Raw genomic sequence first — 26,097 nt, forward strand, 5'->3', positions numbered from 1 at the left:
AAAACTACTTCATCAAAAGCATTTTATCATTCTTTAACTTCTTTATGCAAAAGAAGTAGAATAATAGGAAGAAATCTAGTCACAAAGTGCTTTGACCAAAATGCACGAACTCATCACAGCAGCAGAATCTTACAACTTGTTCACAGACAGTTCCTCCCTGCCTTTATTAAATATTTCCTTTCTGCCTTTCTCTTAAAGCCTCAGCCATACAATTTGATAACCATTTTGGTATTTTAAAAAATTGCATAGATAATTTGTAATGATTGCAAGCATGTCTTCCAGGTAAATAAAAGGGAGAGAATCTGCAAAGATTTTGAACTTTTGATACTAATATTTTTAACTAGGGACTCTCAAAAAAGCTTGTATATTATGTAAGAAAACTTGTGCATGAGAACGTTATTGCAATATTCAGCCTAGGAAAAGATACCCAAGATAAAAGCTACTCATATTATCTTGCATATCTTGGAACTATTATAGACATGAACTCTCTAAAATGCTTTATATGAATCTGTGGTCACTGCTTTATTGAATCTATTTCAGTGATACAACCAGGGTTTTTCCAAGACCTCAATCTGTCTTCTCCCTTTCAAACATACCCTGTGATATAATCGCCCTCTTAGATTGGCAGCACAGAACAGTCACTGGGAGGTCCCAGAAGCGAGTCCCTGCAGGACTCTGGCTGCATTCCAGCCCTCCCTGCCTGCCCCCCGTTCAATGCCTGGGCAATGCAACCCATTTGTGCAGCAGAGCTCACACCTATTCACGCAGCGCAGGTAACAACAGGTCAACATAATTAAGTTAAACCAAACCAACAAAAAACTACGCAGCCAAAAATCATGGGATTTTTAAAATTGTTAGCACACCTGCATGCATTTAAAATCTGATCCTTCTTGCTCTGCTGGGAACAAGCATAAAAGTGACACTTTATAGACACTGGTAAAGTGATGTATCAATAAGCAGATTTTGCTGAGCAACTCAGGTTTAGAGCAGAGCATGCTACTTGTATTAAGCACTGACAGACCTTCTAAGGTCATAACTTTTAAAATGTGTGTCAGACTTGAGAATGATCCTTTTTTTCACTATGAAGTATCTTATACTGCATAAAAATAGCCAAACACACCCACTAACCAGGAAAAAAATATTTCTAGCACATCTATTATGCAACCAACTTCAACACTGTCTTCCAAGGATCTTTTTCACCTCTCTCTCAGGTTTTAAAATGGGTCAAATGCACACCAAGATTTACACTATAATACTCAGCACTAAAAAAAGCTTCAGACAGTGCCACACAAAAATTTACATTAGACAGAATTGATGTGAATTTCCACGACTGTCCACTTTATTCCATCAGCCTCCGAGATTAATAAGGAACCCCACTCCACAGGTCACATCATACCCTTGTCTTTCTCAACATCCCAGAGACGAGACCTTCCTCTCTCAGTGGCTTTTTCCAGATCTTGGGTGGAGTCACACAAGCAATTAGCAAGGACAAGATAGGTACAGGTAGAGGACAAGTTGCAGACAAAAGATCTGTCCTTTCAAGAATTACAAAAATATACTTTTTTTTCCTCTTTTTTTTTTTTTTTTTGGCATTGTACCAGAGAAGCAAAGGAAACAAGAATGCTTTCTCAGATCTAACAACATACCATTGTACTACAGCCTCCTAAAACTACATGATACACCTACCTCAAAATTGTCACACACAAGCAGAACAGACTAGTGCTCAGGCCTATGAGTTTACTTGCACAGAAAACAATCATTAAACCCTAGAAATTCAGGAATTTTTGTCTGGACGGTGGCACCTTTGTTGTGCCTGTTGGGGTGGAGTTCAGGCACAAAAGGCCAAAAATTGCATTTGCTTTGTTATTTGCCATCTCTCCATGTAGCTCTCATGCCACTGGGCTCCCTGGTGGAGCCTCCTTGCTCCAACAGCCATTCCACATGGCTGGAGTTCCCACTGCAGGCAGCCTGAGACTCTGCATGGTGATGCCCTCTTTACGTCAGACACGTGCTCTGGCTTTGGCTGCCACACCCTAGTGACACCCATACCCCAACCAAACCACCTACAGCCAACCAGGAGACTTTGAAACAAGTCCCTGTGGAGAACCGGATTACATGCACTGCCATGGCCAGAGATGAGACTTTTCTGCTTCACTGCAGAGGCAGCAGACAGCTGGGAGTCAGGGATGGAACATGTTCCTGGCCATCCAGCCCACCATTCTGTGGTCTGCCTCCAACACCCATCAGCATCTTTTCTTTTGATGACACACGCTGGGGTCCGGACACCACAGCTTTCCTATCACTGTCCATAATCTCCAACATCCACCTACGCTCCCAACAGACTGTTTAGCAGCAATAGTTGAAGACGGGGCTGATACTTTGATATCAGTACAGAGGCTTCTATTTTCACAGCTGTTCTTTTGCTTGGCTGAAAAACCCCTTGTAGGAGTTGTCAGCCAAAGGAAATTAGTGTTTTCTCTGCTATGGAGTCTAATTGGTTTTTCCTCCATTGACAGCTCTTCAAGCTAAATTTAGGAAGCCAGGGAAATTAAGCTGAATGCTATTTGGCTGAGGCTATGGCCTACTTCCCATACACAAATAATAACCATAGGGAAGGGTTCCTTTAATTCACTTTGTGCTGCAATACTACAGAGAGTGAGCAGATAGCAAGCCCATCACATAAGCAACATACTCTGGATGTATATTAACTGTGTGATCAAAGATATCTTTAGAGACGAACAGCACTCATAACAAATGCAGAAAACTACATCTCCAGTGAGCAAGCAAGACAGAGATTTCATTCATTTCCATAAATGAAGTCAATTTATTCCCAGCTGTCCCAATTTGTCCAATCAGTTATCTGCTCACATGTGGTTTTGTCAGCACTGACAATTTACCCCTATATTTCACAATATGTGATGAAACCAACACCTCCTGGAACTAAACAACTATAAAAGAAGTTGAAATCTGACTTAGACCAGCAAGTTTCCTGACCACTTTTTTACAAAAAATCTACCCAAAAATGAGACTCAAACACAAACTATTGCTGATGAAGAAAGAAATTTTTAGGTCCAATACTAATTGCTTTTGAGCATAGTACATTTGTAGCTATTCCTGTAAGTCTGACTTCTAAATCCAAAAGCTGACGTTTCCTTACCTTGCATAAGGAATTGGAGCAGCTGGGAGCTCAGGCTTAGCATTAGCCCATGAAGCTGGTGTATCAAACAGACCTACTCCCTAAGCACTGAGTCACAGTTAAATTACCAGGCATGTAAAAGGTGCATCCTTGTACACAGGTTTACGACATTTTGATTACGTTACACTGAAGTGGATTTTATTCCTATTCTCCTTCCCCTCAAGGAAAGGAGTAAGTTTAACAGAACGCAATTAAGCAGCTTTTCATGCTATAGGTCATCTCTTGGGCACATATGTTCTCCCTGACTGCACTCAGCTGGGTTTCTTCTGACTTACCTCACTGACCTGTTTCAGGTTATACTAGGATAATCACATTTTTCTTCTTATCTGTTATCAGTCAGGGTTCTGCAGCCATTTTTCTCATTGACTCCACAAAGTGCAGCACCAGCCGCAGGTCAATAGGATCTGCTGTCTATCCATAGCTTTCCTCATGCACACTCTTTCCTGTATTCCCTCCTTGGTGGAATTCAATTATCCAAGAAAAAAGTCAAAAATTATAAAAATATAGAATTGTTTCCCCCCTGCCAAGCAATCTTCATTTCAAAATCAATTGCCATTTTTTCTCACCATGACAATACATCAATTTGGATTATCACAAGGAATGCACATCTCTATTTTTCTGCAAATTTCTTCTGTCCATCTCTGTTTCTTACTGTTCACAAAGAAAAAAAATCTTTGTTTATGCACTTACAGCTTCATACTTCAGTCACTGCCTCCTGAAACTCTAAGCTTCAACCATGTAATTCCCACCCAAACAATGCAATATTTTTACATCTCCTTTAACTGCTTCCATTTTCAAATTCTTCATTAATTTATGTTTTGCTCAAGTTAGAACTATGCACAGGTTCTCAAAGGGTATATATTAGGGTTAGGGTTCCTGCATCAGCACACTCTCTTCTTTTTCCATCTCACTTTTTAAATACTTTCTGCTTGCCACCTTTCTATCTAATGGTTGGTGTTCAGGAACTAAAAATCCAACACTCCTTACCCAGCCATGGTAACCAGATGATGACCCACTTATGGTCTATGTTTATTTTATTTTTCTACTGTACTGCTAGGTAATTTCTTTACCTCAGTTTTTGAAGAAAAAAAAAAATAGTGCCATGCATGACACCATGTCAAAAAGAGTATTTGTGGCTGTCCCAGCGATTTATGACAATTAAGAGAATTTTAGACATGGATTATAAGAAATTTTTTTTAATCCTAGCGATTAATAGAGAGCATTAATGTAAGTACTAGCCAGCTGGGCTTGAATTCCTGTCTGCATCATCCTTTCAACCTGTGGCTCAGGCTAAACATCCAAAAATCTTCTTCACTAAAAATCTTCTTCAAAACCTGATGCATTCTCTTGTGCTTTAAGTAGTAAAATGCTCAAAAGCCCATCCCACAGGACCAGAGGCACTGAGCAATGCTCTAAGGAGTTCAGGCTGGGCCAGTGCAGTCCAGAAAGGCTGTAAAAGCAGTGAGCAAAGGCTGGTTTTTGTGGACAACACTGTGAGCTTTCCTCTGTTCTCCAGCTCTTGGCAGCAAGTATTTTTAAACTATGCTTAGAGACTGTTATGCATTCAGCCAAAAAAAAAAAACAAACAACAAACCAATAGTCTAGATCAGGAAAAAAGAATAATGGGGAAAATATGGCCTTTTTCAGATTCTGAGTGTGGGCAGCAGGACATATTTAAGTTCCCAGATAATGACAATCCATACTCATCATCCATTCCTACTCCTTTCCTCTTTGAAGAGAGTCACTGAGGGATGCAGGGGTAAGAAAGATATAAAAGCTAAATAAGCCCACATGGCCATAAACTACAGGACTGCACAAGTTGAATGAATTTAGAATAGTGTTGGATGTCATTACAAACAACAGCTTGGATTTCAATCTCCATGCTGCCATACACACTGGATCAAACCTTCAACTCAATTCAGCTTACTTAAACCAAGGAAAATCCAGTGAACATTCACCAAGAGAAGTATAAGTTGAAATGCTGTCTCAAGCTTTCAAAAGTGTTCCAAAATGTTTCTTTCCCCCTTTTCTAATTTTAGTAATGCAAATTTGTCCATAAAGCAGAATTATTTTTTTATCTACAGATGTTTTCTGTCTAGTAACTTCCATGCAGAAAAAGTTTAAAAATGTCAGCCAAATGAAGCATTGAAATTTATTTTTATTGTGAATTCTTTACGGCTACAGAAGAGACATGAGTAATCTAAAACTCTGTATAGAGAAACAAGAGGGAAGGAAAAAAAAGGCACCAGGTCAGGAGTTGCTCATAATTATATCCCTTTCATCCTCACGATATTGGTTTTAAATTCTCTCCCCAGCTCCTTTTTAATCTTGTGATTTTTCTCCTACATCTCATCACCCTTGAGTGCAGCGACAAAGACACAAAACATATCTTTTAACATGGCCATAAGTGGCTTTTTATGGAGACATAGATAATAGCTTATCTGATTTATAGGACAATTTTCTTGCCACGGGTTTGCAAGTCTGAAGAGATGGAGGATCTGTTCCTCCAATACTTTACTTCATGCACCAAGATAAGATAGTTCTATTGGAAAGAATATAAGCCAGCCCAGTCCCAAAACAGTTGCATGGCTTTCTGGAGATGAAATACAGTAATTCACCATGGAGAAATTTAGAAAGAAAAAAAAAAAAAAAAAGAAATCTTTCCTCAAATTGTATTGCACCTTTCTCCTCCCTTCCCTGGTAACAAAGTCAAAAGCAGCAGCTTTTGCTTCCCTTGGTTACAGCAAAATGCTATGATCATATAGCTGCACCATTCACAGCCAGCAGGAACAGGAGTATTGGACCTTCCAGGCTTTATTTCCTCTTTACACAAATACACTTACCAGCCCTTCTAGATTTTTGCCATCCTCAATTTACACTTCTATGAAGGAAATATAATATCACATTCCCAGACAAAGAGACCTGGAACCTTATTTTGACTACTAAATTCTAATTCTTCTACTCAGCATGCAGGTACATCTGTTACCGTAGGTTTATATGGGAGATGTCACGAACCAGGAATTATTTTTGTTATTTCAGGGAATAGCATTAAAAAAATACTGTGACAAAGTGGAGGGCTTACAGCTACATTATTTTGCAGGGAGCCACACTAATAAGAATGCAGGTCAACCTTTCTTTTTTGTTTCTCTTGTAATTACATTGCTAGATAGACTGAAAAGGTATTTTCAAGTATTATGACTTGAATTTTTGGTTTCTTCAGGACACATCTTATACCCTCGAGCTACTCTTGACCTGCAGAACTCTGGCAGTTTATCAACATGGACTGATCCTTCAGCTGTTACATAGGATATGTTTAATAGAGTCTTGTGTTTCCTGCCCTGGAGATACAGTACATTTACAGAAAAGCAGAGCCAAGAGAAGGGCAGACAATGATTTCAATAAGAGAAAACAAGAATTAGTAATTTTCTCTCTCAATCCAAAACTACTTTCTGGCACTTATCTCTAGTCCAAGTTCTGGAAGCTAAATTAAAAACCAAAATTCAACATAAATACTTCAATCAATTTAAATGCAATTAAACAAGATGAAACTTCCAGCAAAGAAAACACCTATGAAGTTAGGAAAGCATACCTAGGAAAGGATACACAATAGGGTTTTTTACTGTTCCTTAATCATCTATTACCAGAGACATTACACTGAGCTATATAGACCTTTATTGTTACCCCATCTTTATATTCTGGAAAAACACTTTATCTTGTTTTCCCACTTTGAATAATGATGATGATGATAATAATAATAATATGTGGGAGAATCTTCTAAAGTATACTAGAGATACGTGGCAGAAAAATAAATTTAGTATGTGAAATTGCTAAAGTATGGGGCAGTGAAAGACAAGGCATTTGACTGGATTAAGTTGCCTCAAGCCCTCAAACAAATTGGATCATAGAGACTTCACACTGCTCAGGATCGAGACAATAATAAATACTACTGAATGTAGCATTTATACTGCAAAATAGGGTCTATACTTCCTCTAGAAAATAATAGAAAATAGTTCCTACACATGCAAAAGGCTATAAAAAGAGGAAAATAATCAGATAAGTCGTTGCTGTGTTAGAGGGGTCAAAATCAGTCACTGAGAGACATGTGGGATTCTTCTTTCTCACTCCCTAAAGACCTTATAGATCAAAACCTGCACTGGGAATTGACACAGTGATGGTCCAAGGGATCTGAAGAGCTCACGCTTCATGTCTCTTTCCCCACTGCAGAAGCCAGATAAAATCTCCACGGTCCAAGCACGTTCTCTGCATTATTGTTTCTACTCTCATTAGGATTATCAAAAACCAACTCTCACACCAAAACTCTAGTTCTACTCAGTATCTTATGCACAGATTTATGCATGAATTAATAATCTATCCCTTCAGCTCAGGAAAAAAGCCTTTTGTACTTCAGTCTCAGGCGATTTCTAAACTCAGACCCTGCAGGTAATCAGTGAGAAAGTAAAATTAGATCCTGAGCCCATCATCCCCCACTCCTATGGTGAATTACTAAAGCTGATCAGCAACACTCTGATAAAAATGCTGATTCAAGAGAATGAATAATATTCCTTGAGAACATGTTTATTCTGCTAAAAGCCCTCCTCAGGAGCAAGGCAGAAGGCACTCCCTGCTGTCTGACCAGCTGGCTGGCCTGGCTGGCTCCCTTCCAGCTTGCCTACCAGCCGGCCAGACAGCCCCCGGCTGGCAGAGAAACACATTGAAAAAAAAAAAAAAAAGGCAGCTAAGACAAATTGTTCTGTTTTGCCTGAAGTTCCACCATGTCAACATTTCTGTTCCAGCACGGGATGAAACAAAATGTCAACAACACAGAATTTTCCATGAAGCAGAAATAGCCTTTTCTGGTCAATTTTAGTCACAATCTCTATGTGTGCCACTGCCTCTCCACAAAAATAGCTGTGTCTTACAGTGTCTGCTTCAATTCCTCTCCAGAAGCATGGAGCCCCTGGTGGTGAAGTGGTTAAATCACAGCACTGTGAACGCTGAGACCCAGGTTCGAGTCCTGGTCAGGGCCCCTCCCTGGGCAGATGGAGCTCGTTAGCCCTGTAAGGCAATCCATCTACGTCCTGAGGACCTCGCTGCCACCGTCCAAGCCTGCTTGGCCCCGGCAGATGAACCTCAGGATTAAAGGGTGGGCTCAGTTCCGCGCACACTGTGTCTCACCTAAAAAAAATCCAATGCGCAGGCTGGAAGGTGTAAAAACCTTCCCCGGTTCTTCGTTCGCGAAGAGACTGGCCATTACCAGGGAATCAGTCCCATGTTGATGAAATTAATCAAGCTTTTATAAAAAACAATCATGATAAAATTCTGAGGATCTGAGAAAAGGTTTCAATATTTTAACACTGCTATAGTTACATGCTAGACTAGAGTTTCTGCAAGGCTTTTATAAAAGTAGTTCTTTAGCCAGCTACTTGGTCCATTTTTTGTGCTCATGGTACTCATTTCTTAACACTACAGACTATAACCAGAGGGACTGTTTACAAGGGCTTAGTCTGTCATCATGCATATGGTGTTATTCCACTGATCCATTCCCTGGAGAAAAAACAAAGCATCTGCATTTCTAGTATCCACAATACCAACCCAATGAGCAACCAGTATAGACTGTTCCCTGCGATTTGTAAAACAACCTCCTCCAGCTTAAGAGATCCACTTGTCTTTTCATGTTTTTATAGATCCTAATTATATTAGAAATGTAACTGTAAATATCACTATTGCTCTTGTAAGAGAATACTGGAGGCAAATGCCAACAGCAGCTTCCTGCCCACTCCCCGAGATCTAGTTTAAGATCAAAGCTGATTCAACTCTCAGGTTGTTCAGGTCAGGGGGGGTGGGGGGGTTTTTTTGTTTGTTTGGAGTTTTTGTTTTGTTTGTTTTTGTGAAAAATCTGCATTCTGCTGTACTTCATTCGTATAAAATCATTCATTCAGCAAATTTTGACAGAAGAACCGGACCTGATGAACCCAGCCATTTTTCTGAAGATGGCATTTTGTTAAAGCATAAACCCAAAATTGTCATTGTCCTTAAAAAACTGCTTTGAATTTTTTAAGTCAAATAAATTTTCCTGTCAAGGGGCAGTAACAGCCCTTAACTATGTTCTACTTCTACTCCCTTTATTTCATCCTTTCTTCAAAACACTTCTAATTCCTCTGAAGTAAATTCCTGTATGCACCAAATACATGCATTTTAATTTAAAAAAAAAATCACATTAACCAATGGACACATTAAGGAAAGAGAAATTAGTGAATTCATCAAACAACAAAAATGAATGATCAATTACTAATCCTCAGCAAAGGATTTCTAGGGCAAGACTCACGGCTCATTGTTTTCAATTAAACAGGTTGTAAAGTAGAAACGTTATTTTGCTACAGTTTTGGTAACATCCTATATTGTATCCTACTACACTAACTACTTCAGACATCAGTTTCCCAGCATTATTTCTTCCATTGATTTCAGCCACTTTAGGTCTTTTTGTTTTCAGGAATTAGATGGAGGAATCTTCATATTGAAAGGGCAGAAGATTTAGAACAAATCAATAAAATAGGGGGTAACCCACCGTCAGAAATGGATGTTTTACTCCTGAGTTCATAAGGGATAAAAAACGAATTGTCGAATCAGTAACTGTGACACACGGAATGCCATTTAGTTCAACAACAGAACTGACGGAGTGGAAAGCAGTAAAAGTGGGACGAGTTTACAAAAACAGCTGTGAAGAATGCAGGAAATTAAAGTACAGAAATCTGATCTCTGTATAGGTAAATTATTGCATTATAGTAAAGCACAGAATTACTAAACATAGGCACAATAAAAAATGAAAATCTATGTGAGTTTTGTGGAGGCAAGTAAAGCGCAACCTGTCTCTCTTTAAAGATATTTTTTAAGACCTGGCAAGTAGATCAGTAAAGGAGATACTGCTAAGAATGCATTTTGGTTTCTACAAACTTTTCAATAGGGTTTATCTAAGTTTTCTTGGGATATGAGAGAAGGTTATCTGATGAGGTCTAAAGAGTGGAATAAAGACTTCTCTCACTAAAGAAAGCCAAAATTATTAGATGTTCCCTTTGCCATAACCTGTGTCATTCAATATATTCACAAACAACCTAGAAACAAAAGAGTAAGGAGGGTTTTTTATTATTTGGAGTATTCAAAATTAAAACCCACTGTAGAGAATTGCAGAAAAATTACAGCATCCTGTACAACTTGGGATAAAGAGGCACATCAAGTTCAATGTCTGTAAATAGAAGACAACCTACAAGGGGAAAAGATGGCCTAATTATGAATGCTGGTGGGGTTTAACTCCCTTTCCCCAGAAGATAACAAGTCATTTTGAATAGCTGCAGAAAAGACATTCTCAAATAGACAAAGAATTAACAGAGTAGGAAACAAAACATTACAATCTCTCAGTACACCTGAACCTTGAGAACACTTTCAAATCTAGCCACTCACCAAAGGAAAAAAACACCAAACACATAACAAACGAATAAAAGTTTCTCTAAGTGTTAAGTGAATTGGCAGAGGAATTACAAGGGAGGGATTTAATAAAAATCCATCTAATCATAATAGGCATGGGAAAGGCAAATAGTAAAGGTAATTTCCTTTCTGTTACTACTATTAAGGTAGTACCATTAACTTTGAGGGTTATGGTTGATATTTTAAAACAAAGGGAAGTATCTTCCTCTTACAACAGTGAAACTGTGGTACTTAATATCACAGTGTGCTGTGGATATAAAAAGTATGAATTCACTTATATGAGTAAACAAATTTATTGCATAAAAGTAGATCAAAATGTATTAAATATATTGATGTAAATACTGGGTATTTATCTATGGCCCAGGTTGCCAGAAACAAGGGAGAAGTGTGTTATCACATCTGTTTGTGTCTTGCATTCTTCTGATGCTGCCACCAGCCACTATCAGAGCAGACACTCAGCTGATTGAACTGCAAGTACTATCTTTATGATAAACAGGTATTTAGAAATTACAGGTTTGATGTGGGTCCTCTCATTATTCCTCTCTCCTCCTCACCTCCAACTCTGCCACAGTTATTATATGCTAATTTCTTTTTCCAGATAGAATTTATCTCTGCATGTTTATGGCTGTTCAAGAGCTGTGTGCTATCTGAGAAGTGGACCAGGCCTTTGACCTCATGCTCTTGGATTAAATGAGTTATTTAATGAGCATATTTAGAACTCAACTCTTTAGGAAATGATCTTCTGGTCAGTCACTGGGACTGAAAAGAACTACCATAAAGAACTCTAAATATTTCCCATTCTGGCTCACCCCAGTCTTCTGTCCCATTCTGTTTAGAAACCCTGAGTAAGCACCTGGAATATCTTGGACTTTGTGGAGATGACACAGAAGCAGAAGATCAGATTCTTGAAAGTTTGAATGGGATTCTCCTGGCTCTTACTGAAGATAGCTAAGTATCACTCCAGATTAACATTTAACCATTTGTATAATCCAAAAGCATTCATTGCAGGTGTTGTCTATTGTGATAACCTGTATTGCAAGAAGTGGTTGCTTTTAGACGTCTCATTTTCCTCAGGCTGGTTTGTTTTATTGTCTTTTCTCTCTGTACAAAATCATAAATCTACCTGTAACCAAATAAAGCCATTGGTCACTAAAACACCTGAAGCTGCAGAGAAATTCCAGATTTAATCTTCCATTTACTATAGACTCCTAGGATTAACTTAGGGTGACCTTGTCAGGTATTTAAAAAAGTACTTCCTAGTCTCCTTATACAAAAGTCCTTAAAGTCTCTGCACATTCTCCTAAAAAGACATAAACCTGCGTTTATTTCAATCTCCTGGCAGATGGTGATTTACTACATTAAGGTCAGCTAGCTATATTTTTAATCAAAAAAGGCTAAGGGAATTGACTGTTCTAATTGCTACTCTAATAAAAGATGCTGTGCCTACCTGCAAAATTAATTGCTAGGCCATACCTCAGGAATAGTATCTTAATCCCTGACTTCCTGTGCCTTATGCAAGCATCCTTTTATAGTCAGAGAAGATGAAACCGTTTTCCTCTTTGCTTTGCCACCTGTGCTTCAATTCAGCACGAAGCAGAGTAATCAGCTGGAACCACATTCCTGCAAGTTCAAGCAGATCGATGTTCCCATATATTTAGACTGAGACAGCCTTTAAGTACCTTGTTAAATCAGAACCTTGGATCCCACAGACACCCACTCAGAATCCCAGGAAACAAAGCAACACGTAAATAAATCAGCTGTAAACCTATGGCAGGTATTGCTAACGCTTATCATTACAGAGCAGGGATCCCTCTGCCTACTCAGAGAGAGTGGGATCTTTCTAACTTTGGCAAAACTCCTGAAGGGCAATCCACGATGTGCAGTGAAAGCAGCCCATGTGCTCTCAGAGATAGCCAAAAATGGTAAGTTGTGCTCAAGTGTAACTATAAGGCATATTACAGCACCTTAGCTGTATGTTTCCACTCTTGAATTTGGTTTCATGGCTACCAGCGACTGGCATTGCAATTGTTTTATTTCTACATGGCAAAAACCTCTCCTTTACCTACAGAGGAAATGAAGAAACCATGTATTGAAGCAGATTTGGTTCCAATATTGATACCTTTGCTGGAGAGCAGGGACCAAGAAATGTTGCTCCACACTGGGAGGGCCATTGGCCGTATCTGTTATGACAATCGTAAGTATCCACATACAAGAATCTGATTTTCCCGTGCTCTAAGGCATCATTTTGAAAGGCATTTTAACCTGTTACTCATAATAACTTTATGAGACCTGAGCACGTAATGTACTTCAGCCTCCAGTTAGATATACAATTCACACAGCTCACAGATACCAGGCTGAATGTACCCTAAACACCTCCTGCACTTTGGGTTTCCCTGCTGTATTTTTGACTTCAAGGTGGCACATCTTTGTCAGAACTGCTCTGCAATTACAAGAGGAGCAGAGCCTCATACACATATCTTAATCAATTTTGCAGATTTGCCCAAATCCTGAATGGCTTGGTCTTCTTCCAAAGTAATAAGAGCAAAGTAATAAAGCAAAAGATTTTTGAAAAGTGTGTTGGAAAAAACCCAGACTCTAAAAAACTTTAAAATACTGAAATATTATCTATGCAGGGAATGGTCTTCTCTGAGGACCACCGCTTGCATGTAGGAGATCTTTGTGCTCCAGATTGCCTGGACACTCACTTGCCTGTTGGTCTCACCAATTAAACAATTTTCATTTACTTGCCCAAATAGTTTAAGATTTTTTTTTTACCTTTAACTCCAAGACTGATCAAAAATACTTATTGCATACTGAATGTAATACGGAATTTTTCATCCAGTATCTTCTATCTTTTATTACCCTCTTCCTTCAATCTTCTTTCTCCTATCCTTCTTGCACGGATCTGCACAGCTTTACTTAGAAAGCTATGATTTACCACCCTGCACCATTCTTATGAAATCCAAGCATGATAAGTACTTGTTACAGATTTCACTAGCTCCCTCCAAGTTACATGTATTTGCCAGGGAATGAAAAGTAATAGTTTAAAAAAACCTTCCCCCTATAAATTACATGCAAGGCTCATGCCACTCCTGTACACCAGCACTGCTACAGCATATGGTCAATACTGCACATCTGCTTCCCTTCTGGCACAGCACAGGCCCTGCACAGCCTTGCCAAGATGACTGTGACTATGAGATACATGATTTAATAAATTCTATTACTAGCACAGCAATAAATACATCAAAGGAAAGAAAAATTACCTTCACCAATTCTCTGACTGAATTACAATTGTATACGCCACAGTGGCACCCAGACACTTTCTAGGGTCTGCCATACACGCTGTCCCACAAGTTCCAGTCTGGCTCTCAGCAAGACACTGCTGCAAAACAGTGCCCTTGTACTGTGAAGTCACCATCACTGTCCAACTTGCTATTTTATAGCTCTTGGCATTCTCAAAAACACTTTAGATATTAAGCTTTCATTCATTACAAGACAAACTACAAAAAGAAAGCAAGCAGTTATCAGCGTTTTCCTCAGCAAGTGTGCATGTGGATAGAGACAAGTGGAGTCAGTATGCTGGATGCAGGACCTAATTAAGTTTTACTTGCTTTGTTGACTTCCCTTAAGTCATAAAAATTTACACATGCTTAAAAAAAAAACTTACTCAGCCTCTAAAAATTCCCAAAATACCTTGAATTCAAGCACTCCAAGGCTCCCAAGATGAGGAAGAGCATTATTTCCCTAGATTAACTTTAAAGCATTCTATCTTTTAGTGGTATCTTATAATAACCCAGGTATTGGTAAAACACTTAACTAAATTTTTTAAGCATTATTCTACCATGCAAAAAACAAGTATATTGACATTTGCTATATGAGTCACTATTTTTTATTATGTATTTCCAGTCCCTTTCATCTCACAGCCTTTCAGAACAAAAGAAGCCATAGTAGAAGTTGGAGATTCCCATTCCCCAAGATGAAAATGCCAACTGTCTGTGCTTTACTCAATTTTCAGATACATCCCAAGAAAAACTACTCATCAGAACTTGCTTGGGAAGCTGAACTAGTAGTAGAAATGCACAGGCAATTGCCCTTATCTATTTTTACAGTGGCATAATTCCTCAAGCCAAAGTAACACCAGGACATTTAGCAAAAAATGTCCCAGACTTGCATTCCTTCCACACACACGTTAGCCTGCACCCACAGCACAAGCTTTACAAATTTTAACTGTGAGAAAGACCGAGACTACCTCGCTGCTAAGCGTCTCAGTTGGACCCTTTTCACTGATTGAATTAGTCCCTAATCCAATCACCTGTAACTTCTACCACTTCCCTTATCAGGTGACCTTCAGGAAGAGCTGGTGAAGGTTGGAGTAATCCCATCACTAGTCCGAATATTAACCGACTATGCAGAGAGTGAACCACTTGTCCACGTTGCTCTGTTGGCCTTATATAATCTTGCAGACCTGGGTAAGGAAACGTTTTTGCATCTTGGAATAAAATATCTTCAAACTGTCACTGCCTTTCCATGCCCACAGATCTGTGGGCTTTATTTGTTTTGGTTTTTTCCTCTGTTTGTTTGGCTTTTTTTGGGGTGGGGAGTGGTGTTTGTTTTGAGTTTTGTTTTTTAAACATAACTGATAGACCTAATCAAAGACTGGCCACAGTATCTGTATTGGAGAAGTAACTACTCTTTCATGGAGTACCAGCAATTACTGGTACTATACTAAAACAATTAAGATTTAACAGACAGCTTTTGACTCCAAAAGAAAAGCCGAGATGGCATAAGTTCATATGGTAAATTGGCAGTTTCAACTACTTCAGTTACAGAATATTAAAAGCTTGTTTATTAAAATTTTATTTCTATTTAATAATTAAGTTCATATACCTTAACAAAACAGCTTCTGCTTTCATTTGCACAATTTTCAAAGCAAAAGCATCTCCACTGATTTAAAGTATATCTTTTTGCACAAGTTGTAAGTAGTGATGGAAAAAAAAGAACAACTAGAAAACTATTACCACTCTCTATATATGGTCTGACTACAATTTGACCTACTGCTTCCTGTATTTTGGGGGAGAGGCAGGGAAGGGGGTATGGTATCACACTGTCACATCCTCCTCTAGGGACGTCTGTCCTTTTTACCTCTATCTTAATACTGTATTCCATTCAAATATGTTCTTGTCAGTGGCAAGCTTTGCTAACATTCATCTTGCAGATGTTTAGGATCCCAGCAAGACTAGAACCATCTAATCAACGCAAAAAATATACTACTACTGCTAATTGACATGTGTCAATTTGTTATATTAAATAATCACACTACAGATAGACTTGTAAGAGTCAGTGAAATTAAGCCAGGATTAATTTGACACCTATAAGGTCTACAAGAAGTACAGAAAAACAGCATTAAAGAAGTTGGGGGGAGAAAGGACAGAGTTTTGCTATCACAGTACTGTCCAAGGGGACAGAATAATCTATCAGAACAGAAAAAGCCTTCAAAAACAGTATCAAATCACTTCAGATTAAATATTAAAAGCCTATATCCCTATAATCAAATAAACATTAAAAAACCTGACTTTATCACACACACAGATACAGCTAAGGAAGCTCTAAGCAAGACAAATGTTGCTGAACAACTGGTGAAACACCTGAGAAGAGCAGTGAACCATGAAAGGTTAGAAATTGTCTTTGAGGTCCTGCAAGCACTTGCAGAAAATGGTAAGGCTCCTTTTGGCTTGGGCGGAATGAGGGGAGATGGGGAACTGCACTCATTTAAGCTCTGGGTTCCAAGTCTGCCAGGGGAACCTACTAATGGAGCCAGCAACCCTTTCAGTAGAAAAAAGCCACACAAACTGTGAAATCCTGGCCTGAACAACACTTAGAAGCTTAACAGGGGAGGCATCAAGGAAAGGAGGGAGGGAGTAGCATTCCATTCCATTTGGAGCAGATTCCCTAAGACAGTAGATTCAAACTTCTACTCTCCCTTCTGTGTAACAGGAAAGCAGCAAGATAGATGGGGGGTTTTAATTAAAAAAATGAGAACAACCAGATACCACAGAAGATGTCTACACTAAGCAGTGGTGTAACAAGCACTGACATGAATCTACTAAAAATATCTAGATACCTGATACAGATTCTAAAGAAATGAAAGCTCACGACTGGCAATACAAGAAATGGGAAAGACCAAGGCAGAAAGCTTTGCTCCTTCTGCCTCGGTATCACCCTGGCACCAGAAAGCTGTTACAAAAAAAAGAGTGACTGCACCTGTAAGGAGACTGGCTGAAATTCAAGGATTTAGCTTCCTAGTTTGAAATGCTTCCACAAAGACCCAGGAAGCTTTTAATGTGCTTTTACTGTGCTCTCTACAGATGCTCTGAAAGTGCAGTTGGTGGAAGCAGGAGTGCCAGAGGTGCTGTCTGAGATCCTGTTGAGGCTCCAAGCTAGTTCACAGGCTGAAGATACGTGCATTGTGAAGGCTGCATCAGATCTCATTGTCTCTCTGCTTCTTGGAGGTAAAAAAGGGAATACTTACAGTGCAGATACATAAAGAAAGAAAATCAAAAGGTGCCTTTAGCAGACAAGTTGCCATTTTCTTTGTTAACATTCACAGTCTCTTTCATTATCTTTACGGGAATTCTTCTGGGGCACCACACTCCTCGCTTTCTATAGGAGCCTAGTGCTTGTGCTGTCATGCTTCCCTTCAAGCTAACACACATGTTGCCTCAGGACATCTAATACCACTGTGCCTGCCCCTGCACAGAACACAAATTCGAGCATAAGAAACTGAAGCCATTGTAACCACAGGTACAGCTATCAGGTTACACCCTTCTATAACTTTACTTTCAAAACTGGCTTAAGAGCCAGTTTTAAACTTAAAGCTTATTATCAGATTAAGTTACACGGTACTGAACTACTCATGCTTCCTCATTCACTACTCCAAATCTGTGTACGTACTTTGAACACCTAGATTAGCAAATGAAATGTAGTAACTTCTTGTAGTCTAAGTTCTGCATCTACACACATCGCTGACCCAGATTTTCCACTAAGACTTGTAGTTGATTTCAGCAATGACACAAAAAGGCTCAAGACCTAACAGAACTTAATTTAGGTGGCCTTGCTGTGTTGTATTTTGGGCAATATGGATTAAAGAATAAAATACCATCAACTGGACACTTACAGGACATGCCAACATCCTCAATCCCAAAGCAATCAAAAACCAAAGGTCTTAAATTATTAACTCTAACAATAATCTAAGTCATCACTGACTTGAATCTCCCCAAAGACTGACAGAACAGTTCACTTTGGGACTAATTATAAGCAGATATGAGATGTTTTCTATGCCATGCCACAGTTAATACATACAGTAGATTTTTGCTAAGAGGTGTGGCATCATCTCCTAGAACACTGATTCTTGCACCACATTCAAACATGTGCAGCTACAGAGACAGGAGCAATGGCTATTGCTAATTTTACACAAAATTGTAAGGTTGGTTATTCTCTGCCCTTCCAAGACAGAAAGCCACTGTTTGTGAGTGCAGAGAAAAGCAACACTATTAGATTTCAATGTTCTGAAACATTCTTGCTTTTTTGCAGACTGAAGACTTGTGTAAGTTATAAATGCCAACAATGAGGAACTAATTTGGGGGACATAATTATGAAAAATGGGGTGGTTAGGTAGGCAAACTTTTGCCCATTTTTTTTTCCCCCTAAATCACATTCTCCTAGAGGGAAGACTCTGGAAATATTTCATGGCAAATACATTTGTTACAAAAAAAGAAAAAAATAACACACAGTTACTGGTATGTCAGATTTAAAGTCACTTTTAGAAAGGGAGGGTTACTCAGACAAAAAAAAACAAGTCTCAAGAAAAGCCATTTTAACTTTCACTTTCCTATTATAGAGAGCAATGAGTCTTTATACTATGCAGAGAAAAACACAGAGAGATTCTTGTAAGCAGAATCCTGGAAGGCAGGCATGATGTGCTGAATCAGTCAGTAAAAGGTACCCCACCATGTCCTCTGTCTTTTCTCACTCCAAGCTACTGTACTGGCTTCAGACTCAATTAAAAAAAGGGACCCCAACATTGCTCAACTTTCTTCACTAATATGTGCTTAATTATTACAAAAAATCCCCTAACACCTGTCTGAATGTTGGGGATTTTTTTTGTTTTGTTTTATTGGTTTTTTTTAAGCAAGCTATCATACACACATCTCTTCACCTCCCCCTCATATCCTTTGTAGACTCTTTTTCTTCCTTGCCTTATACCTTATTCTAAATCAGCCACTGTGCATCTACAAAGGCCACAGACATGCCCTCGGTGCCTTTAAACTGGCTAACTTCAATTTATTCAACTGAATGGCTTGCTTTGTCACTCACTCTTCTGCCTCAATCTTCCCCGCACCACCATTAGATGTTTCATGTGGAAAAAGTGAATAATCCTTCTTATGCCCCAATATGTGCCACTGATGTATGCACAGCCTTTAATCTAAGGGAAAAAAAAAAAGTCTATGAAAATCTGATCTCAGCATCAAATGACTGCCAGGCAGTGAAAAGATGACAGGCAGCTCTTGCAGCTGTGAAAGTGGCTGATCCTATCAGACTGTAACTATGAGCCATTAAACTGCAGGTTCTGCTGCTATCCAAGCAAGAATTCCACAGGAGAGAACAGCAATCTGGAGCTCTGCAACAATCAAAGCGAGGCAGCCACTAATAGTCTCTGCCTATTTACTACATGAGAAAATAGAAAATGCTATGCCATTCCTGTTTGAAAGGTGGGGGCAGGAGAGAAATTAAGTGCAATTAAGGTTGGTCAAAAGGAGTCATAAAGATCAAAATATTTTGCCTGTAGAATGTTATCGGACCAAAAGAGATGACCTATTCCTACAGAGCTGGTTCTAAAGACGAGTGGGCAATTTTCCTCTTATACTCTGATCTGCAAAGATTAGGACCAGGTAAGAACATCTGAAGAATCACGAGCAAAACCACCAGCTTTAAAGAATGTATGCAAAAAATGGTATCAAAAGATTTTTGCATGAGTAGAATTCCAACTATTTCACAGAATGTGACCTTTAAAAGCATTTGACAAATTCTTATTTAACTAATGTAGTAGTGGGGGGGAGGGGGATAGGCTACTAACTGAAATGTTAAGAAACGAAAGGAATATGGTTCAAAAGACAACACAGGGGAGTGTCTACTATTACAAGGTGGAAATAAAACCCATGCCAGCAAGGATTGTAAAATTACTAGAATCATTTTTACATGCTATACATACAAAAGTTAGAAGTCTGTACATATCAGGCATGCAGTTAGAACCATGAGAAGCATCAAAGCTATTTTTGGCCAGATTATATACTTGCATGAAGTTTGTACAGTTCCATGGATAACCATTCACTCCAGGTGAAGATGTGGTCTTTCTACATGGTGTTCATTCTGTTTTGCCACACTTTAACAAGCAGCAGTCACAAGGTAACAGCACAGCAATACGGAAATGTTGATGGGTGTCAGGCCTATACTTCCCTTGAAGTGTATAATAAACTGTGTTAAGTAAAACACAGAAAATTATTTGCCAAACAGTACCTTCAAAACACTTCCTTCAGGAAGGACACAGACCATAGTATAGAGGGTTTCCTTTTGCTGTTTAGGAGAACGCTTTCCCATTTCCTAACAAGGTGACCTAAGCAGTTTCTGATGACAAGAGGGCTGTCACCTGTACAGAGCAATTTCTCAGAGACAGGAGATAACACATAGACATGCACTGACAAAATACTGCAAAGAATTGCTGGGCAAAGTGGTAGGTTTTGGATATACAAATCTGCTCTTTCATCGGGATTAAACAAACCAGACCTCTCTAAGTGAACTTTGATTTTCCTGGCTCCATATGAGTGCAACATAAATAGGCTTCTCATTTCAAAAAGTGGGTTTCTCAAAACAGGTCTAGGTCTGATTCTTTCAGTGAGTAGTTAATAGCAAATTATTTCATAGAAAACAAGGAGGAACAGCAGTACAGAACTAGTAATCAGACTTACCATTGATGGTTAAGATCCCTGGTCTCACAATAGCCTCTTAAATCAGCAGAATAGCAAACTTGGAGTATTAAAGCTATCCCAGAGAGAAATGGAAAAGACTACTGGTATTCCACTACATCTATAGTGGAAAATACAGCAATACTGAGAAAATACAAAAAAAATATGGAGAATCTATGGTTTTGAATTTGATAATGATTGTCCCCAAAGCTCTCTCAAGCTAAGCATTACTGGAAGGTGCCTCAGCATCAGTTCATGGTTGGCTGATGCCCACTCCTCTCTAGAGTTGAAAGTTGCTAATAACAATGCAAAAGCTTTAGTCTCAATCTTATCAAGACATGAAAATGGTCAAGGCAAACTCCCTGAATTCTCAGTTTGCATTATTCACTTGTATCATTGCATTTCTTGCCTCTCTCACCTGCTTGGTTTTGCCTCTTTCTTCAGACGGCAACTGCTTACGGATGGTACAGCTGGGAGTCATACATCAGCTTCTGGATCTTCTGGAGAAACATGTTCAGAGCGGGGACACCTCTGTTCAGCACGCTGCACTCAGTGCACTTCAGAACCTTGCTATACCAGGTACACAGTTTGAGGACAATTGACTTACTGTGGTTCTTTGTAAAGGTGGGTCAGCTAATGGAGATCTGTGCAGCTCTGTCCAAGTCACCAATTCCAGTCCCTTGCATTTTGAGGGGCAACTGACTTCCCCCCCCCGCAGAAACATATGTTTGAATAATTCATCAACAATTCCTCATCTACAAATACAATAAAGTGTGATCTCATTGCCAGCTGCTGAAATAGTTTCATATTAACAGCAAACAGTTGCTCAAGACAAAAATTTAGAATAAGGTTTCTACAGAGTATGGGGTGGAGCTATCACATCCTATCTGGTAGGGATTTCATAAATCTGCTCTTCTAGAAAGCCAATATTCATTGCAAATTTGGCCTTTCAACCCAAAAGCTACAATACTTAAGGGAGACATATGAGATGGGGACAGACTTTTTAGTAGACCATGTTGCAACAGGACAAACTAAAAGAGGGTCAATTTTGACTTAGATAAGGAAGATATTTGTTATGATGAGGGTGGTGAAACACTGGAACAGGTTGCCCAGAGAAGCAGTGGATGCCCCATCCCTGGAAACACTCAAGGTCAGGCTGGATGGGCCTCTGAGCAATCTGACTTAGTTCAAGATGTCCCTGCTGACCTTTGAAGGTCCCTTCCCACTCAAGCTGTTCTAGGTTTCCACTGTGACCTTTTGTTAATACATATCAAAATCATGCTGCTTCTCATCTCAAATTTAATGCTTCCATGTCAAGTACCATTCAGGTCAAAAATGTTCTGCTAGAGACTTAGTCCCCTGCAGTGCACTGATAGACAGTACTCCAGAGCATGACACTGATGCTATTTTGTGAAAATAACTTGAAGTTGTTTGCCTCTTTTATTATGTAAGCTAGCCAGCATGCTTGGTTTAACAGTTTTACACATAATCATTACTTCAAACAAGTAAGAGCTCCATAATATCCTAGATGCTGTTTCGCCTCCACTACTTCCTTTTAAAGCCTGAAACACTGATTTTTTTTTTTCTTATGGGTAGCTCCCCTCTGAACTGCACTTATTTCTTTCAACTTTTAATATGCTCTCCGATAATTAATTTAGTTTGGCTTATAGTATTATCATACTAGCCAGCCAGGTCAGTCTACTCAGTACTTTATTAAATGTATCTGACACTATAAGCCCCTCACTGATACTACATTTATTTTATTTCTCTTTGAAGAGATGTTCTACCAGTATTCACACCAGCAGGCAAAAGCCTGTGCAGATTGCTTTTTGGTGTTAATAAAGTACGCAGTGCTGCAAAGATGCAGGCCAGCTACCTTACAGCAGTTATACTCCAACACAGAGCTATGAGGAGAAAAACCACAGAATTGGGACAAATCATGGAGAGCCATACAGCTGAAATTAGGAGAATAAATTAGTAGGAAAAATGTAACTATCATTATTAAAATGAAAAAGGGGATTTTTTTTTTCTCTAAGCCTAGCTATCTCCCATGCTTACATCTTATTGACTTCACTCCTGCAACATGTACAGTAGGATTTGTTACAAGCAGCAAAGATATCAATTCATCTCATTTAAAAGACAGCAATTTTGATGTAGTTTCCCTTGACAACAAGCAGAAATGATCACGTGCATCAGTGCAGGTCATGACAGAACCTGTTCCTCAGTAAATACCAAAGGCCAACTTTTTGCAATGCCAAGCCCAGGCATTCCTTAGGAGTTCATTAAGGTAGCGATAAACCCAGCTGATCCTGCAAAGATTAGACGATCGAAAACTTCAGAAAAATGTAGTTGCAACCTACAAGTTCACTGCTATATCACTGCCTGCTACACACAGAACCAGTAAGACTTAATGTTCTTTGAAGTCGCACTTTAAGAAGCTCAACTCTGAATTATAAAATATCAATGCATCAATAGAGAGTATTTTAATTATCTGTTTGAGTTTATTACAAACCATTTTAGATCTTGCCAAGTGTGTGGGCACTTAAAACACTATCCCTACAATGTACTTCATCAATTCACAAAAATATCTATGTTTTTATACTTAATACGAGTAAGACGTTCCCTAACAGTAATACATCACTTTTAGAAACACCCAAAATCTATCACTTTCAACAATACAGTGTGTATCAGTATAGGGTGAGAAAAAGACTGGAGACCCATAAACATGAATTAAGTATGGGCCAACATTGCAAACACAATGAAGTCTGTCATTCAAGTATTGATCTTAAAGGAGAACAGCTGCTTATTAAAAAAAAAAAAATTAAAAAAGTCATGATCTAGTGAAAGGAATCAGTCTGTGCCACTGAAAACAAGAACATTAAGAGCAAGTTACTTAAGAGGGTCTGCTTCTCAATTTGCCCAATAAAAGGACAAAGGGAAGGAATAGTTATCTCCCTAATTTCACTGTCCTGTCCTCCTCACTACCCCACAAAAAAATGCATGCCAAAGATGGGAAGAAAATTGCTCTGGAGGAAACAGCTTTTGGTAGCACAGTTAAGCCTATTAGGACTCCTTCCAGACAAGCTTCTGACGATTACCAGGGATTACTGCACCAACCACTGATGCAGAGACACAAAAATTAGAAAAGCGCAGAAACAAAGGCATGACCAACAGATCAGTGAGCTCAAATACAAATAGAAAATCCATTTCCTAGAAATATGGCAGTGTAAATCACTTCTGCCACCCAGCTCAGTTAAGATGAGCAAGCACAGAACAGACTTCCTCACATGAGTGGGCGAATGGATGGATCATCTATTACAATTAGAAAAAGAAAGAAACGACAATGCTGTGTTTATCCTCTTTTATGTATTTGGTTCGGGGCAGGGCTAAGATTAAAAGTAACCAAAATAACCTAACAGCAGTTCCTAGGAAGGTTTTATCTCAAAAGAGAAGCCTGAAGTCCTGTCTTAATTTCTGACTTCTCTAACAAGTTGAACCTTTTGCTAGAAGCATAATGCAGTATAAAATTCAGAACACTTATGTCATATCTATATTTTCAGATGCCAGTGTAGTTACTAAGCTTTACATCAACATCTCTTTTCTATTTTCTAGTTGTTAGCAAGGTTCAAATGCTGGAGGAAGGTGTTGCGGAACGCATTGAGGCACTTCTAAGATCAGAGAGTCCTCCTGTGCAGCTTAAACTTCTTGGAACATTACGGATGTTAGCAGATGGTCAAGGTAGGGAATTGCTAATGTTTACTGAGATCAACTACACATCCCCCTCCTCCCCCAGCCCTGCAACACAATGGATGTGCAAGACGACGGGCTAAGTGTCCTGCTAACCTAATTCCAATCAGTCTGGAGAGGTTCCAACAGGGATGATTGCCGGCGGCTGCAAGCTTTCCACACTGACCCAGTCAGCCTCGGAGGTAGAGGAGAAACAAACCAAACGGAAGAATCTGCAGCACTCTGTGAGAATGGGCAAAGGCCTTAAAGGAAGACGTTTTCCACCACAAATATAGAGCAAGGCATGAGTATGGTGGAAAAGAGTAAGGCTAAGGCTTTCCATTGTCAAATCACAGGAGAGAAAAATCAATAAAGAAATGGAGAATATAAAAGGAACAAAGGAGGCTGAGATGGAGAGAGGCAGAAGAAATGAGTTTCTAGCCATCATGAAGTCTTTATATATATACATGCTGCTAGGTTTATCTTGCTGGTGTTGTTCAAAGGTTAAATTTACTTTGCATGTTGAAATACTGGACTACCTACTTGCACTTCATTTACTTTTACAAAGAGGTGAGTATGCAAAGGTACATCGTTGAGGAACGTGCACAATGTCAGAATTATATTAAGATCCACTACAACATCTTAATTTATCCTTAGGCTTACTTAGATTCTTACCAGAGTAGAACACAAAAACAAGTGTTGCAGAGTTTGGTATTGCCTTTCATATCACCAGAGCAGCTGCTCTAGAGCACTAACCATTACAGATCCCTTGATACGCAGGAATAACAAGGGATAGGTCCAACCCAGAACCAGAATAGTTATGACCATTTTGTGATGGGAACTGTCAGCTGATACACAACAATTACAGACACCAATTCAATAATTATATGCAAGAGGAAAAAAACCTTCACTCTCCTACATTCCATGCTGCACTCAATTGCACCACGGTAGACACTTTGACTACATCCTTTATCAAATTAATATGCATGATATAAAATTTAGATCTATCCCTCATATTAATTTGCAATGATTCCAGTTCACTGAAGAGCTGCTTTCACTCATTTCACCATGGTAGGAAATGGACAAGATATTGCAAGATATATAGAAACTTAATGTCACCTTCCTCTCAGGCTTTGAAGAAGTCATTAAAAGGTAATTTCTCTGAAATCCTATCTGAATTGCAACAGAGGACAGAATTTAGCTTTTAAAATTGAGACATCATAATAACACAGATCTAAATTATCAGACATTAAATTAGGTGGGTTTTAAAATTCCATTTCCCAGTCATAGTGAGAAGTTGGAATTTGGCGTGAGGTACAACTTCTGAAACAACACAGTTATCAAAGTGCAAAACTGAAAAAAGATGTAGGAGATTATTCCATGTTTACCCATTCCTGTCTATGAGCACACAATTCTCCCACCTTTAATTACTTTCTATTCTGTTTACCCATGAGCTAACACTGGCCCTAATTAACTCAGCCGGAAACTCTTATGAACCCACATCTACTAAAAAGTCCACACTAAATTAGTTAATTGCCCTATCTAGTATGAATTCATTACTGTGACTGTCAGCAGGCATGCTGAGGCCTACAGACTAGAAGAGGTAGGTTTCTTCCTAACTACAGAAGACTGCAGGCAGATCTGTCAGCTTCATTACTCTGGAGAGATGTTAACATT

The 26,097-nt window shown here is 39.0% G+C and overlaps 1 protein-coding gene across 1 annotated transcript in view; it reads left to right on the top strand.

The window, feature by feature from the left end:
- The window catches only part of LOC114062010 (rap1 GTPase-GDP dissociation stimulator 1-like), a 35,410-nt gene that overhangs the window by 3,144 nt on the left and 6,169 nt on the right, over positions 1–26,097 (top strand). Inside the window, exons 2-9 of the mRNA XM_027893018.1 lie at positions 12,475–12,597; positions 12,744–12,869; positions 15,016–15,144; positions 16,265–16,390; positions 17,041–17,184; positions 18,109–18,153; positions 21,139–21,273; positions 24,307–24,432. Coding sequence (XP_027748819.1) covers positions 12,475–12,597; positions 12,744–12,869; positions 15,016–15,144; positions 16,265–16,390; positions 17,041–17,184; positions 18,109–18,153; positions 21,139–21,273; positions 24,307–24,432 — 954 coding nt within the window. The remainder of the gene's footprint in view (positions 1–12,474; positions 12,598–12,743; positions 12,870–15,015; positions 15,145–16,264; positions 16,391–17,040; positions 17,185–18,108; positions 18,154–21,138; positions 21,274–24,306; positions 24,433–26,097) is intronic.

Source organism: Empidonax traillii, unplaced genomic scaffold (assembly GCF_003031625.1).
Source record: "Empidonax traillii isolate 1590-97213 ecotype Southwest subspecies unplaced genomic scaffold, ASM303162v1 scaffold376:size1174107, whole genome shotgun sequence".
NCBI classification, from domain to species: domain Eukaryota; kingdom Metazoa; phylum Chordata; class Aves; order Passeriformes; family Tyrannidae; genus Empidonax; species Empidonax traillii.